Source organism: Ctenopharyngodon idella, chromosome 16 (assembly GCF_019924925.1).
Source record: "Ctenopharyngodon idella isolate HZGC_01 chromosome 16, HZGC01, whole genome shotgun sequence".
Taxonomy (NCBI): Eukaryota; Metazoa; Chordata; class Actinopteri; order Cypriniformes; family Xenocyprididae; genus Ctenopharyngodon; species Ctenopharyngodon idella.
Window position 1 is genome coordinate 23,772,501 of NC_067235.1, and position 16,031 is coordinate 23,788,531.

General features: G+C 36.6%; 4 protein-coding genes across 6 annotated transcripts in view; 1 reads left to right on the plus strand and 3 right to left on the minus strand.

Moving 5' to 3' along the window:
* Positions 1-1,045, minus strand: part of crot (carnitine O-octanoyltransferase) — an 11,327-nt gene extending 10,282 nt beyond the window's left edge. For both annotated transcript variants that reach the window (XR_007925607.1, XM_051866362.1), the window contains exons 1-2: positions 832-1,045; positions 449-582 (exon numbers count right to left, since the gene is read on the minus strand). Coding sequence is in view for 1 of the 2 variants with exons in the window: in XM_051866362.1 (XP_051722322.1) it covers positions 449-563 (115 nt within the window). In the remaining variant the exon portion in view is untranslated. The remainder of the gene's footprint in view (positions 1-448; positions 583-831) is intronic.
* A 1,136-nt stretch (positions 1,046-2,181) lies between these two features.
* On the minus strand, positions 2,182-3,883 carry acbd7 (acyl-CoA binding domain containing 7). The gene is made up of 4 exons (XM_051866363.1): positions 3,671-3,883; positions 2,950-3,067; positions 2,785-2,847; positions 2,182-2,527 (listed from the first exon to the last, which is right to left on the minus strand). Exons 1-4 carry the CDS (start codon positions 3,680-3,682, stop codon positions 2,454-2,456), a joined length of 267 nt encoding a protein of 88 aa, XP_051722323.1. The 5' UTR covers positions 3,683-3,883; the 3' UTR covers positions 2,182-2,453.
* A 2,587-nt stretch (positions 3,884-6,470) lies between these two features.
* Positions 6,471-8,588, plus strand: rpp38 (ribonuclease P/MRP 38 subunit). 2 transcript variants are annotated; one of them, XM_051866369.1, is made up of 2 exons: positions 6,471-6,637; positions 6,749-8,588. In XM_051866369.1, the coding sequence occupies exon 2, from the start codon at positions 6,767-6,769 to the stop codon at positions 7,595-7,597; it is 831 nt and encodes a 276-aa protein (XP_051722329.1). In that variant the 5' UTR covers positions 6,471-6,637; positions 6,749-6,766; the 3' UTR covers positions 7,598-8,588. The 2 variants fall into 2 exon arrangements, with proteins under 2 accessions (XP_051722329.1, XP_051722328.1); XM_051866368.1 differs by having other exon boundaries at positions 6,512-6,637; positions 6,754-8,588.
* Positions 7,704-15,135, minus strand: nmt2 (N-myristoyltransferase 2). The gene is made up of 12 exons (XM_051866367.1): positions 14,949-15,135; positions 14,033-14,150; positions 13,793-13,937; positions 12,617-12,735; positions 12,419-12,510; positions 12,165-12,281; positions 11,855-12,025; positions 11,627-11,735; positions 11,287-11,457; positions 11,030-11,197; positions 10,724-10,861; positions 7,704-9,306 (listed from the first exon to the last, which is right to left on the minus strand). Exons 1-12 carry the CDS (start codon positions 15,059-15,061, stop codon positions 9,286-9,288), a joined length of 1,482 nt encoding a protein of 493 aa, XP_051722327.1. The 5' UTR covers positions 15,062-15,135; the 3' UTR covers positions 7,704-9,285.
* Between the last annotated feature and the right edge of the window lie 896 nt (positions 15,136-16,031).

The following is a 16,031-nucleotide window of genomic DNA, read 5'->3' on the forward strand; positions in this document are numbered from 1 at the left end:
GTTTTCATAGTTTTGTTTTGTTTTCATAATCATAATTTTGTTGTTTCATTTTAGTTTTAGTAATTTTAGTATTTTTCATCTAATATTTATATTTTACTTTATATGAGCTTTATTTCAATTAGCAAAAACAAATTGTAATAGTTTTAGTTAACAACAACAACACTGACACAGACATCATCTTTCAAAGGACATATTGAAATTCAACAGCTCTGGTCTTGTCTGTATTTACTATTTAAAATGTTAGCATGAAATCAGTGCAAGTCTGCACTTCCGTTTATAGTCAGCATCTTCGTGTAAAATACATCAACAACTCTTTTAGACACTTCAAACTTTAAAGTATATTTGGTCACAAAGGTTACCAGTGAAATGAAATAGTTTGATAACGCTCCTATCCTCATGTGCATAAATATAATAGCCAGCAGAATCCAGGTGTTGAATGACCTCTCACCTGAATGCAGGTATTTGTTCAGTGTGTTCTGTAGATCGGGCACGGGTAGAGGAGGGAGGCTGCTCTGATACTGAAACGTCCGCTCTGCAGTGGACTCGAACACCTGATTATCCATTATTACCCGAATGATTCAACTGCGAATCAAATCAGATCAATAGTCAGAAAGGCTCAGTGGCAGCATGCCCAGTCATATCATATTATAAACAGTCCCCCTAGAGACGTGCACTTGACGCAGTGACTAATGCAGGATTCAATCTGGATTTAATGCAGTAATGCATGAATAAATCACTGAAATCAGGCATATAAATAAATAAAATCTTAAATACATGTAGGTCATGATAAATACACATAATACGAACGGAAACAATATCGAAGTGACTTACCTCAGTAAGACAAGAGACTGCAGTAATCCACAAACAGGAACGGCTGTGAAACTGCACGAGTGAAACGGAGATTCTTGACACTTTACCGAAGAACCTCGATGTGTACATTCAACAACACTGGATCGGGAATCGCTCCCGTTACCTTTGCCCTAATTACTAGATGTGAAGTCAAAAACAATAACAATGACACAATCAACATGGCCAACCGCCTGAACATATTTCAAAATACAGGTTCTGCAGGAACAACGTGACGGCGAAGGAATGAAGGAATATCAAGTTGTGTGCTGCTCATTTAAGGCCAAATAAAATGTTTTCAGACGTTTTTGAACATTTTCTACAAACATTTTGATTTAATTGCGTAAACTGCGAATGGAAGTGAGTGAATGCAAATTAATCATTATTTCAAAAACTTTTTTGAAACACATTTCCAAGCCATTCATTCATTCATTCATTCTCAAATATAATGAGTCATGAATATTTGACCTAAAATATTATTTCATAATTAAACACATTATGTGATTGATTTTTATTTATATATAAAATTTTATATATATAAAAACCCCCAAAATGTCTATTATTTTTTACAATTTCTGGACACCACCAAGAGATTTTTTAATTTAAGTACCACCAAATAAATAATAATAAAATAATAAACTTTAATAGGCTATAAACATTGTTTATCATATGATCTACTTTTTTAATGTACTTTTGAATAACTTACAATGTAAAAACAAATTCCGTAAAAAAAACGGATAATGTACTGGCAGAAAATTACCAGGACATTATCCAGTAATTTCTACTGGCATTTCTGTTAACCCTAAAACACAAAGCAATGAAGTTCAAAATACAGGTAAAACACCTGTAAAAAATAAATACAGAAAATTCTGTCAAATTAATACAATACATTCTGCCCTATTTTTTTACGGATTTTTTAGAGTGTAAACAAGACAAAAATGTCATTTCCGAGTCACTAACATATATAAAAAGGATTGTATATTTTGTGTAAAAAAAATAAAAAGATAAATGATTGGTTTATTGCAAATATTCCCATTTGATTCACTCTAGAGTTTTCTGGCATCTATTTCTGATTGCTGATTTTCCCCTGATTTGGCAACACCGTACAAAGGCCTGGTCTTGGCAAGACTTCCACGTCTTGCATTCTGCATGCATCCGATCCAAAGCGGTGTTGTGATGACTACGCTTCAGTGAGCACACTGAGAGGACAGAGAAGGTCTTTGTGTGTAAGGGCACAATTACTGGTCCTCAAGCCTGAGGACTCAGCTTAATACTAATGAAGCAACATGAAAAGATTTTGTTAGGATATTGAAAATAAAGAGGACAACATTACCATGATATTTGACAGCTTTATTCAATGACTCATTTTTTTAATATATATATAAAACAAAGATTATGCTCACATCTTTAAGTCTCATCTGATTGGTAATGAGATATCAATGAGATTATCAGGTGGTATCACTACCAGGTGAATTATTTTTTAATCTGTTAATCTGTATTACATAAAAAAGATGAAATAAAAAACTACTTCATTGTTTAAATCTTGCAGCTTTTTAACAGTTTATTAACTTTAATAATATGTAAAACTAAGGAGATGTTTTTCCCCATCACAGTCCATACTTTTCAATGACTTCCTTGGCCAACGAAATGTACGCATTCATGGCATCCTCATTTGACATACCTGTTGGAGAAAAGCGTGAAGAAGACTATATGAATCAAGCCGTCATCAGAAACATTTGAAGGGTCTCATATAACCTAAGCTGAGTACAAATCTCAATACAATTTACATATTAAATACAAACAAGTGCAGTGCATGTGATTACTGAGCAAGCATCACATTCTGTCTATTGCAAAACCATCTTAACTGCTTGAAAATAATGAAAATGTTGACTGAAAAAAAAAAAACAAAAAAAAAAACAGGATCTATTTTTTTCTTACCTTTCCTTAAATTCCATGCCTCCCATTTGGCTTTCCCTTTCATATCCAGTATTCCAGGTTTATCTGCACAAAACAGACAATATACATTTGCAATTATTAGATCAAACTGTCAAGCTCAGAAGTATGGTTTAATAAAAATAATAATAATAATAATACAACAATCACCAATATTAATGTCCCCAATGATAGCTTGCTTGTAGAAGCCATACAAATCCCGCAGCTCCTGGTCATTAGGTCTGGTCTTCACTTTCTTTACATCCTCTGCATATTGCTCAAATTCAGCCTATAGCCACAGACATCATGACTTCAATCAGAATGCAATCCTATAATAATATAATCAAGCTGAAAAGCATCATATTCTGACCCATTTTGCCCCACTAAGCACTATCTTAATCACTATGCATCATGCATTATTCCCAGACTGTATGGAGCCTATTGTTTATCACAAAGAACTAACAATTGTGTGTGCCAACATGAATGGACTTTGTGCCCATATAAACCTACAGGCTAAATCGGTAAAAAAACAGAAGAAGAAAGAATTGTTTGTGGATAGTCTATATATCGCGAAACTTTTTAATACATCAAGAATGACGTAATACATTCCCTAGCGCACATCCAGAAGCAACAGGTGAGATGAAAACAGTACGCGCGCGATGCTGGATGCGTAATATACGCCTTGGCACACGAGGAACGTAACATTAGCTTTTGTGTATAAAGCGAAATATAATACAGCATTATAGTAATACAGTGTTCGTAATCTTTAACATCCTACCTGTATTTACCCAGCAGCTGACTTAAAGGAATATCCAATAGGCTGGAATTCACGCGTTACATCGCAACAAACGCAAGGAACGTGAAATGAAATGAAAACAGTGCAGTTAAATACCTTCAAAGTCATTTTCTTAGGCGAGTATGGTGCGGCTGGGCGCGTCGGCTAAACCGTAGCGTAGATGTACTGATGAATAGCCTACAGTTTACGATGACGCCGCGCGGAGCTCCAGTGTGCTGAGGTGAGGCTGAGCGCTGATTGGCTGATGGAACGTCCGAGGGCAAGTGGAGCTCGCTGCAGAGCCAAATGACGTCAAGCTCCTCCTCTGTGGATCTAATGGGTGGAGGAATAGTTATGGGTAGGGTTAGGGTGTGGTTGGACATTCTACCTCCACCCATTACGCTCAAAGATGATTCATTGACATCACCAACTGGCAGGTATCTGTTTGCAGGTTCAGTATACTTTGGATAAAAAAGGTCTTTTAATGGACTTAACCATTTTAATCACAAATCAGTGGTCAGGAAATTAGAAAGAATTGCACAAATATTGTAGCATGGAATAGCCTTCCCCAACTTGCAGACAGCTTTTTACACGAAAAAGAGTCGTTGTCCCACTCAGTGTTAATGACTTCAAACAGAGTAGTTGAAAAATGTCTCCTAGTTTAATGTGAGACCAAATATTCACTATAGGGTTAAAATCTGGACTCTTATCAGGCCAAAACATGAGCCTGATGAACTTGTTCTCAAACCACTTCTTGGTTGTCTTTGCAGTTAAGGCAGGAGCATTGTCTTGTTGAAAAATAATATCTGCATCTGATCATTCCTCTTTAGATAACAACTTTTCATTTGTGTGAAGCAAGCCATTCTGCAATATTCTCCTGTACTCATCAAAGCATTAAATGACTTTTCACAGTGAACCAGCTCACCAATACCAGCAGTCTCTTTATACAATGATACCTCTTCCTCCATTCTTCACTGTTGTAGAAATGCATTTATTATCGTATTTCTCACAAGATTTCCGAAGACACAGCTCTGGAGCCTCATTTGTTTTTCAATGTGATTCATCATGCCACATATTCTGCCAAAAACTTAATTTTGTCTTTGACTTTTTTTCTTTCTTTTTGGTTTGAGACAGCAGTGGCTTTTTAAGTAGTGCATTTGCTTAAATTTAGCTAATTTCCTGAACAATAATTTGTGGTGAAGGCTTAGTGTTTAGCCATATTTGCCAGAAAAAAATCTTGTGAAAAATAGATATAAAATGTATGTATGTAGCCTAGTTTATTCTTTACTTTATGTCTTTATCAGTTTCCAGTTGAACAAGCAATAGCTTCTTCTGTAACTAAACAAAGTGCACATCAATATTAGATAGAAAACAAAACAAACAATAAAATCGCATGGTTTACTAAAGAAGTCTTACATGGGCATTAACAAATAAACAACAGTGTCAGGACGTATATATTAATAAAAATCACAGTTTACATCAATATTTTCTATTGTGTAGCGGAGTAAATTCTGGTGCATCTAAAATGGTCAATATTCATATTCATGCGTTTTATTCATATTTCATGTTAATCATTTATGGCTTATGATTTATCAATATTACTTTTGATTTCATATATTCATGTACTCCTACTCCATATATTAATCCTCATCATATTTTCAAGTATTTACTCTTTATTGTACTCCTTTAAGGTTATTCTTCTTTTATCTTTAAGAGTATGTATGCTTGCTATATTCAGTTGTTCTTCAAGTGTTCCAATGTGACAGGTCATGTTGACACGTTTGTGGTTAGATATTGGACGCCTGCCAAGTAATGCAGAAGCAATGATGTTTTCGGAATTAGTTGCTCATTTGAACTTGATGTACCTTTGTATCAATATATGTCCGTTTCTATTTCTTCAGACATGTGATAATGCAAGATCTGCAAAACTCCCTCAAGATTGTCAAAACAACACCTTTTGTACATTTGACCAGTCACTCTGACCTAGCCGTTATACACCAACTATGACATAATGGATAAATCTGTTTGACCTTTTCTTATTAGACCAAAACATAAGTTTGAGTGGGATGTAAGTTTTCCTATACTTATGGTATAAAACAGACTGGGTCTTTGATAGTTTAGCTTTTTCTTTGCATTTTCCTTGGCTCTTTCTGCTTCTCGCATTTCTTCTGCGTACTTTTGCTTCTTCTCTTCTACCTCTCATTTCATTCTGCAAATGTCTTAATTTTGTTCCTTCTTTCTCTGATCTTCATCTTCATCTGTTAGATACAATACTCTAGATTTTATTATTAACTATTAATTACTTAATTAATTTGTTTGTCTCTATAATTTTTAATTAATACATTTGTTATTCCTTATTCAAATTTGATCTCTGACATAATCGCCTGGATCTCATTGCCTCAAGTTTTTGCATCAATTCTATAAAGAATTTTAAATAATATTTCCCTTAAATTTGTTTCTAAAATTAAATAGTTGGCCCATCGGTTACTTCCGGTTTGTATTTCCACAGCGACCTTACGTTTTTATGAATGAACTGCTCGTTTTAAAATCTTCCCGGTCTACTGACATTTGTTAAGACATATGCTTTAAACATTACAATGCTCATGATAACTTCCATTAACTCTACAACAAGTAAATCCACTTCACCACCTAGTTATTCTTTGACAGAAAGAAATATACAGGGCTACCGCAAAACGGAAGTTCAAAGACAATATTATAAAGATGGCGGCGCACTTTCTCTGGCGCATATATTATTATTAATAGCCTAATAAAAATTAATAAATAGTAGTTTAAAGTATTTATTTTGTTCCATATATCTATAAGCTGTGAAGTTATATTGGTAATTTGTAGTACATGAACCGGCTAGATATTAGCGTCAGGCCTTTTTATGACTGAACAGCTGTCCTTTAGGAGGCTACAGATAGTCAGTCGCTAGATGGCAGTGTGAATGTTGAACTGTTTATTGTGTGACCACCGAAAAAGACCTTTAAAAACAACATGTCTGCGTAGAGAGAAATGTGCACACGCTGTGGTAGTGAAACCTTTTTTTAACGGGCGAAATCTTGATTTCAGGCTGTTTATTAGGTTTGTATAACTCATAATTATGTGTCTTGGTCCATATAAAATACAATATAAAAAGTTTTGTTGCTGTAATTTTGTTTATTTAGTTTAATGATTTTGAATTTTGCTTAAAAGCTCAGGTTTCCAGAAAGAATGTCTACCCCAGCGAAAGGGGCAATGAAGAAAGAAAAAAAGAAGCCCATACCAGTGAAAACATCTCTGATGAGCCCGTTCAGGCCACGATGGTTACCACTGGAAAAAAACAGCAAGCGATTCATACTGGACACGTTGAAAACCAAAATTTCCAATCTTGGGCTTCAGAAACAACGTGTCAATAGGTTTCGCGAGTGGGGAAGCAGAAGGAGGTCAAGAAAAAAGGCATCACATCCCACGGAGGATCAAAAACTAGCTCCTGAAACCGCCGAGAGTGCACAAACCCTCTCTAAGCCCACCGAACCGTGCTGGACCAATCCGGCCGTGAGGAAACAGCTGGCCATTGGCATCAACGAGGTCACCAAGGGCTTGGAGAGGAATGAACTGAGTTTGGTGCTTGTGTGTAATTCGGTCAGGCCAGCGCACATGACGTGGCATTTAATCCCGCTGAGTATTACGAGGTCGGTGCCCGCCTGTCAGGTGCCCGATCTGAGCGACTGTCTCTCGGGGCTGCTGGGTCTCAAGTGCGTCCTCGCGCTGGGATTCAAACGGGATGCCGAAGCGTTCGAGGATGTGGTCCGCGAGATCACTTCCCTGCTTATGCCGCTCAAAGTAGCTTTGATTCCGAGTGATTCAACACCGACAGACGAAAAAAAGCACACAGATACAGAAAAGGGACAGAAGAGGAAATTAGAAGATATGTCAGATGAAGCCAGCGACTCCTCTCCTTTAGTCCTCCAGCCTCTGAAAGTGAAGAAAATCATCCCGAATCCCACAAAAATAAGAAAACCGAAAAAGAAGGAAAAGCAAAAATGCGTATCAAGTGTTTAGCCTGTGCTCTATGAATGCAGGTTACTATTTAGGTTGATTGGACACATGCTTAGTTATATTTACAAAAGTTTGTGTGATGGTTGTGGAGGAAAAAGACCCACGTGGCTTGTTTTATATATTTGGATGCTTTTATTCAGTCAAATATCCATGCTGGTATACCTTGATGTATATTTTTGACAATTAGTTATTTGGGTGGACTGTCATGTTTAACATGGTGCTGGTACGTATTCCTATCAGTTCCAACCTGCAATGAGTTCAATAAAAATACTGTCTTCAGAAAGAGAAAGCTGATCATTTAAAACTACACAATTTGACATTTAAAAAACAACCTCTCTGAAATAAGGCAAGTACTTTGGGTGTTCTCACCATAACCCATAAGTTCTTAAACCATACAGATTGGGGGGAAAAGAAGTTTCATGCTCATTTCATATGGCAAGCCTTAGAAAAAACATTCGCAAAAGTGCCCTGGATGTTATTGAACGAAACCACTGGTTGAAATGTGGGACTTTGAGAGAAGTACCTTTCTTTTTAAGCAAGTCTGGATGTGCGCTTATTTAAAAGCATATTGTAGATTCAAATACATTAAAGCAAACCATGACAAGATAAGCTGTAGTAACACAAAATAAGCTTCTGATATACAATAATTTTGTTCACATTTCATTACGTCCAACCAATGATTGTAACTGAACAGCGAGCAAGCTTTCCTGACCACATGACCTTTAACTCCTTGTGCTTAAGTATAGCAAAATTACCAGGGCCTGATTGCAAATGCACCATTTGAACGAGGTTATGGTTTCACTGCAGAGAATACTGACAGAATAAAAAAAAATAACAATAAAATGGAACATGTAACTTAAATACAATTCTAAATATCAGAATTGTTTTGCTAAAATTATAATTTAAAAACACTAGATGGTAAAGAACAGAAACGGGTGGGAAAAAGAAGCTACTTAAGGTGTGACGATCATGCCTTCACGAAACAAAATGTAAATGAGTTCAAATTCAAAATTCTAAATATTTCTTTTGGACACACAAAACCTAAATAAAAAATATTCTTAAAAATGCACCTCAGAGCAAACTGGCCGTTTTATAAACAAATGTTGTGCTTCGAAATACAATACATTCTTCCACATGTGTAACCATTTACGCTCCCCCTCCCTCCCCTCGCACAGACAGCAGGAACTCTGAACGGTATATGACTTCAAAGGCAGCTCCATAGAAAAGACTTTGGATTTCGACCCCGTTCCTGTTCCGTTGTAAACCTCACAACACAAAATAAATATCTGGCATTAAATGTACAGCTTGCTAATTCACACAAATGTATCAACACTCCTTCATAATACAAAACAAATGAACAAAAAGACAAAAACCATGGGATTAAACATGTTCTGCGAGAGGATACAGATTGCATGTTAAGGAAAAGAAATGAACACTACGTGTATGTGTATACAGCTTGCGGATGTGTTTGACCTTGATAAATGTTTCTCACATTCTCAGAAAGAGAGTCAAAGACAAAGAGAAAGGAGGGGAGACCCCTCAATAACTGAAACAAGACCTAAGAGAGCTGCACAACATAACTCATTCACTTTGAATGGATGTCAGTTTTTCCTCTTTATATAGACTACGTCCAAGTCAGAGAATTCGAGACGGACCTCTGAATCGGTCGGCATCCAACACGAAGCAGCCAATTACTGTAAAACAAGGCCAACCTGGGGAAGATGGAGAAGTGAATTAAAACGCATTCCAATAATGTTACTGATGACTAATTAATTATCATCATGTATTCTCAGCAGTTATATGGCTTATTTTATCTCTAAACAGAAAGGATTAAGAAGCATCAAAGCTGGGATTTAAAGTGGTTATGAGAAATCAAATTTGCCATGATCTTTTGACATATAAGAGGTCTCTGTACCATTAAAACATGCTGCAAGATTCATAGCTTAAAATGTCCTCATTATAAACAAAGCATGTATTTAATCAAGCTCCAAAAACAGCTTGTTTTGATATAGCGGGATCTGGCGTCACATGGGGAAATACATTTGCATATGGCTGCCTCCAGAGCAAGACATTAGGCTTGTTTGACTTCATGCATGACTGTGACGTATGCATGTGAGCGGCTGCACGGGCTCTGATGACGACACAGCTGTTCCACGATTGGCCAGATTCACCGCATGACAACGATCACGTGTGTTTCGTATTTATTCTGAAAACCTCAGTTCCACTAATGCTCACAAATCTGCATTTTTATAACAGTTAAAGCCCTTTTCATGTTTTTGCGATGTTATATTGTGTCATGTTTAACAAAATAAAACTTATAAAAAACATAGACCCCACTACATTGGTATTTAAATAATATATGCTTATGTTGAACTTTATTCTTGTAAAAACAGACCCTGTAAACAGTACATAAAGTGTTGAATGAAAATGTCTCTGAAACATCAGTGTATTAGTCAAATATTGCATTTATTTCACTTCAGCTGTGATAAAGTATGCAAACGCAACGCGAGCGTCACTACGGGAAGCAGAAAGTGTCCAACTTCACGTCTCCGTTTTTTTAGCTCCTCTCCGCCTGTACGCGGTTACTCTCGCTGATCGGTTGCATCCAGCCGCAGCCGATGTCGAACACAAATATATATGTAACTGCACCATAAGCCCCACCCACTGGCATTCAGTCACTTAATGGCTGTCACTGGCCTACACTGGATGTGAGCGCTGCGTTGCATCAAAAGCAAATAGACCCCATTCTATTTGCTTTGTAATTGATGGTTTTATATAGATAATGTTTTCAAAACCCTTACTTGTGTGCAACAGAAAGTGGCCGTTGATACTGTTCATTATGCAATGACATTAGCCAATCATAACAGTGGCCATTTACTGACAAGCCTTAGAATGGATCATTTCAGACAGAGGGTCAGAATGAAGGTTGAAAATCATTTTCACGTTTTTTTTTATTAAAAAATTATGAATTTATAAAATCCATAAAAATTTATATTACATTTATTATAAGTGAACCACAAGGAACATTAAAATAATAATAATAATAATAATAATAATAAAAAATCTGTGTCATGACCCATTTACAAGATTTAAAAAAAAAACTATAATTTATAAATATATGAATCTTACTTTCTCTGGGTCCATGGGAGGGCATTTCCAGTTGTACAGGTAATACTGCAGGTTACCATCACCAATCCCAAACTTGAGCTTTTCCAAGAAAGTCTTATTGTCCATTAGATCCAGTGCATTAAAAACATCAAAACCTTTCTGTCGCCCAAAACATCCCAAAAAAACAAAGGGAATATGAATTAGAATATAAGAAGACACAATTTAACCACAAATCATTAGTAATCATCCATTAAGAACACAATCACAATTTATCATTAAAATAACCTTTGTCTTGGGTTTACAAACTCATTTGTGTTGTGATCATACCAGTTTGGCTAGGATAAGAGCATCATTCATCAGGTCTATGAGCGGCGTCTCTGTATGGACATTGTAAAAGGAATAAGCAGCCTTCAGACTTTTGTGCAGCGGATGATGCATCACTGTAGATGGCAGGGTGTAGAAACTGATGAAGTCCGTTAGCATCCCACCAGAACCCTTTGAAGGAAGCAGAGTTATGTGAGGGAGTACAACAATACGAAGTAAAGCAGAGTACTGCATGTACAGATGAATGCTGCAGTGGGTACCTCGACTACATAAGTGTCAATGATGTTCTCCTGCGGTAGGAACCAGTGCTTCACCTCCTCTTCCCCCATGACAGGGCGCAGGTGGAACCGGCTCAGGTATTTCTGCAGCAATGCTGTCACCTGCTTCACATCCCCCTCTCCCATCGACCTCAAACCAGGGGTACGAGTGCTCTAAAGAAAAATACAGAACGAAATTGGAGAACAACATTTAAAGGAAAAAAAGCATATGTGTTTGGAACAAAAAAAACAACAACTTTCATTTCTAGATGCACTTTCCATTAAGAAGGTTCTTTTTAAATAAGGGCCAGGACTTTTATTTTGAAGTGACAAAAAGGTTTACGTCAGGTAATCTGTAGAGCTTCATTGTCCGTTGTAGTGTCATGTTTCTGCTGAGGTGGGAAAACTTAACCTCCACAAGCTTTCTGGGGTTTAGAGAGCGATGCCAGTATCTGTAAAGATACAGATATAAACAGGTTTAATCTCACAGAAGTGCTTCTAATAACCCAAATGAGAGTAATTAACATAAACTGATGATTTAGTGCTGTAGCAATCCAGCTGGATTTGGTACCTGCATGTAGAAACAGGTTTGGGCAGGACCACACCAGCAGTGTACACGGCTTGGAAAATTCCTTCTAAATTGACCCGCCGCGTGATCTCTCGGATTAGTACAGGAGCAACACGCTTTGAGCGCAATTTTTTATGCACACACAGGAAGTTGATCTCCACCATCGTCTTCAACCTTTGGATGCAAAGAGAATTAGTGCTATAGTGAGGGTTAAATCAATGAACAACTCTCAGAATTTACAAACACAAATGGTAAAAATGGTTTAAAAGCTTCTTCTGGCACAGGCATTGACGTGATGTGGTCTCAAACTCACGTGTCATAGATGTGGATGTCTGCAGGAATGGCACTGATGAACCCAACCAGCTTCTTATTGGATGAGACCCTGACACCACAGTGCCACTGGGGCAGCCAACCCGGTGGACGTAATGCCCTTACAGTGAAAGAGATCAAATGATACTGTTATACATCTCAATAATGTCATATGTTAAACCTGCATGGAATGCGCTACAATAAAGGCATTATCTCAGATTAGCAGAATATAATGCAAACCATCAGACGATCACTTACCATTTCAGAAAGTTAGGAGAATAGTCAAATCTAAACATGTTGTCATCATCCTCAACATAATTTTCATTCAGCAAGGTGTATAATTCCTTCAGCTACAAGGTAGAAAAGATACAATTTTATATCTCAATGAATAGAAAAAACACAGTATAAACACTTTATACACTGGCATTCAGTCAGTCATTTCACACATGTACGTACCACTTCAGCATTGCTAAGGTCCAGTGTGTCCCACATAAAGCCCTGCGGGAGGGAATATGGCTCTTGTCTGATATTTTCTTTGTCCGGCTCAATTGGTCCATGAGTAGTCACCACCTCATCTGCAAAAACAGAGGGAGCTCTTTGAGTCTTTCAGTGTTGTTTATCTATGTAAAAATAATATGACATAAAGCAGGGATTCACAAATTTTTTGTCAGCCAAACCTCTTGAAGTACTCCCTGAGATTTTTAAGTTAATATTTCAATAATTCAAAAACACATTTGCACTTTCATGATTCTGTGTTGTTGGTTAATGGTCACATGACATGCAGGTAAACTAATAAAATAATTAACCTTTTATTATGTGTTTTATTTTGATTATTTTTATTTTAGATTAATTAATTAATTTATTTAAACCAGGGGGTTGTGAACCCTTCCTTTGGGAAACTGATGTAAAGGACAATGAACAATCAGCTGGCTATTATCGCAAAATATATATCACACCAGGATGATCATTAATGTATCAATCTCTTGGTGTTGACCATCTGACTGTACCTTATCAAGCTTTTTACACAACTACTTAAATAAGCAAATATTAATTCAGTATAATATTACAAAACATTTCTATTCCAAATAAATGAATAAACTTCCTATTCATCAAAGAATCCTGAATATATACACTACTGTTTTCGACATTTATAATAATAAAAAAAAAATGTTTCATGAGCAGCAAATCATAAAATTAAAATGATTTCTAAAGGATCATGTGACACTGAAGACTGGAGTAACAGCTGATGAAAATTCAGCTTTGCCATAACAGGAATAAATTACATCTTAAAATATATTCAAATAAAAACAGTTATTTTAAATTGTAGTAATATTTCACAATACTACTGTTTTTACTGTAAATAAAAGCAGCCTTGATGAGCATTAGTGACTTTCAAAAAAAAAAAAAAAAAAACTTGCCGACCCCAAACCTTTGAACGATTGTGTAACTAAACATCTTGTGCTTGTGCTTTCATTTGTGATGCTGAGGTTGCGTTTTCTGAATAAGCCATTAGTTGATTTTTTTGTTGAATACAACACTGTTTAAGGATTAACGTAAGATACGGACTGTTTCGAGCTTGCCAAGTTTTGCAGTGTTGCAATCAAACACATGCAGAGGTGACGTAGGACTCACTGAGTTTGGGCACGGGTTGAGTGTCCCAGAACTGGTACTTGTGCTTTGTGGCCTCGTCTATGTTTTTGGCTGGACCCTGACAGGTGGACAGGAGCTCCATAGCTCTCTGAATGTCCTGCAGTTTCTGCATGGGAATGGCAGGGTTCTGGGACAGGAATAGAGTGAAATCAGCTTTATATGTTTAACAAAACAACCTTTTTGCCAACAATATAGAGTCAGTGCATTATACAAAGCAAAAACCTTGATCTCCTGAGAATCAGAGGCAGAGTCAGACTTGGTTCCTCCTGAGCTTGGTTTCTCCTTCTTTCTCTTCTGTTTCTTCTTTTTCTTCTTTGCACCAAGATCACCCCCAGGACTCCTTAACAGAATAACACCTTTCAAATGCCAGATATACCTTACTAACAATGCATACAACCGTTTCTGAGATTCAAAAGCAAGCATGACAGGTGAAAGTGTCATGTCTGCTTATAACAGTAGACTGGAGGGTGTGTGTGTGTGTGTGTGTCAGAGCCTTAAAACCATAAAATCAAGTGTCAGTCTATTCATGAAAGCAGGTAAAACTTTATGGGGCTTCCTGAAGGATGTTAGTCTGCCTGACAACAACAGACCCGTTATCATCATCCTCGGTCCTTGAGCTGACAAAGATGCTCGACTGCAATGCTGCTCAGCTCATAAAGAGGATCAAGCGTGTTTGTATTGTTCAGAGATGATGAAGACACACTAATGAAACGAGGCGGATGATTTCCACTGCCTTTGTGTAAATATGAACAACAATGGCGACTTAGAAACCACACAGACTAACAAATATGTTCAGAAATATAGTAAAGAAGAGATGGAGGACTTGTCTGACTGCTGAGCTCAAATAAATGCTTCAACATTAATATCGAGCTAGCTAGAGCTAACTATGTTTCAAACGCTGCATAAAGTAAATGTCGACATTTACCTATGCTATTTTAAATGCGTATATATAGCGCTATATATCCATTACACAATTAACGAGCTATTATGTGAGCAGACTGGTTTAAATAGACTAATTCTCCTCCTGGATACCTGGTTGCTAAGCTAACCGTTTGTTTACATCTCTGTAGCAGTTAAACGGCGACGGCTTGCCGCGGCTAATCCTCGCGCAGACAGCAGCTCTTCAGCGCGTGCTCACCCCTGCATGTGCTCATTTTCCTCCTCGTTGTCTCCGTCGATGCCGCAGGTGTCCTGATCGTCCAGCTCCAGGCTCTGCTGGCTGGCCGCGGACTCGCTGTCCTCCGCCATCATGGATGAATCTGCTGCAAATCCTCACGACAAAACCACTTAATAAAAACCACGGAAAACAGCACCGTCTACCGATTATTGCCACGAACAGCTCGTGAGAGTGTAAATGGAGAGGGCAGGCTAACGTGATAATATGCACACCTCAGGGTCTATTAATTGTATTAAAATTGTTTTATTAATGATTAGTGAAACTATTTTTATTAACACTGCTTGGACTAAAGGACTTTGTAAGGAAGAATGTGACTTATAGTGATATAATTAAAACGTGAATGTCGTTTAATAATATATTATAATAAGCTAATAACATTGCTTACCCTAACCCAAAATCAGCTTTATTTGACAAAATGTGTAATACAAAAACACAGTAGTATTTGTTCACAATGCAATGTATTTTTCTAAAAGTACTCATTAAAAATTTAAATTAAAAATAAGTAAAAGGCTAAGTAAAACAACAGCTTGTAATTAAAAGTTATAAAATATGCAATTTAAAAAATGGTGTGTGTGCCATAAATAAAAAAATGTAACAATGTGTTGAATAAAAAATTTCGTATGCAACTGAGTGGTTCTTTGCAATGTTGTGTAACTTGTGTTTAACAATTTGTGGGTAGAAGCTCCTCCAAAACCGTTTTGCCTGAAATATTTAAAATATTTCCCAGATATTTAAAAGGATATCAAACAATGGCTGGCGTGACGGGGTCACGTTATGATAAATCAAGTGGCGAACAACTGCACTGGATAATGTTAAAGGTATAAATAAAAATTACATACACACAATTTATATATATTTAAAAAAAAAAAAAAAAAAAGTCAAACGTTTGGAAATATTTTTGAAAGAAGTCTCTTATGCTTATTTATTTAATCAAAAATACAGTAATATTGTGAAATATTATAATTTAAAATAATTGTTTCCTATTTTAATTCATTTAAAAATGTAATTTATTCCTGTGATGGAAGAGCTGAATTTTCAGCAAGT

Coding starts and splice junctions, on each gene's coding strand:
- acbd7 (XM_051866363.1), bottom strand. Junction 2,848..2,949: donor CATTGGGGACATTAATATTG/GTGATTGTTGTA, acceptor TGTTTTGTGCAG/ATAAACCTGGAATACTGGAT. Junction 2,528..2,784: donor GGCATGGAATTTAAGGAAAG/GTAAGAAAAAAA, acceptor TTTCTCCAACAG/GTATGTCAAATGAGGATGCC.
- rpp38 (XM_051866369.1), top strand. CDS start 6,767: ATGTCTACCCCAGCGAAAGGGGCAATGAAGAAAGAAAAAAAGAAGCCC.
- nmt2 (XM_051866367.1), bottom strand. CDS start 15,061: ATGATGGCGGAGGACAGCGAGTCCGCGGCCAGCCAGCAGAGCCTGGAG. Junction 13,938..14,032: donor CTGATTCTCAGGAGATCAAG/GTTTTTGCTTTG, acceptor TTCCTGTCCCAG/AACCCTGCCATTCCCATGCA. Junction 9,307..10,723: donor CTCCCATGGACCCAGAGAAA/GTAAGATTCATA, acceptor CATCTTCCCCAG/GTTGGCCTTGTTTTACAGTA.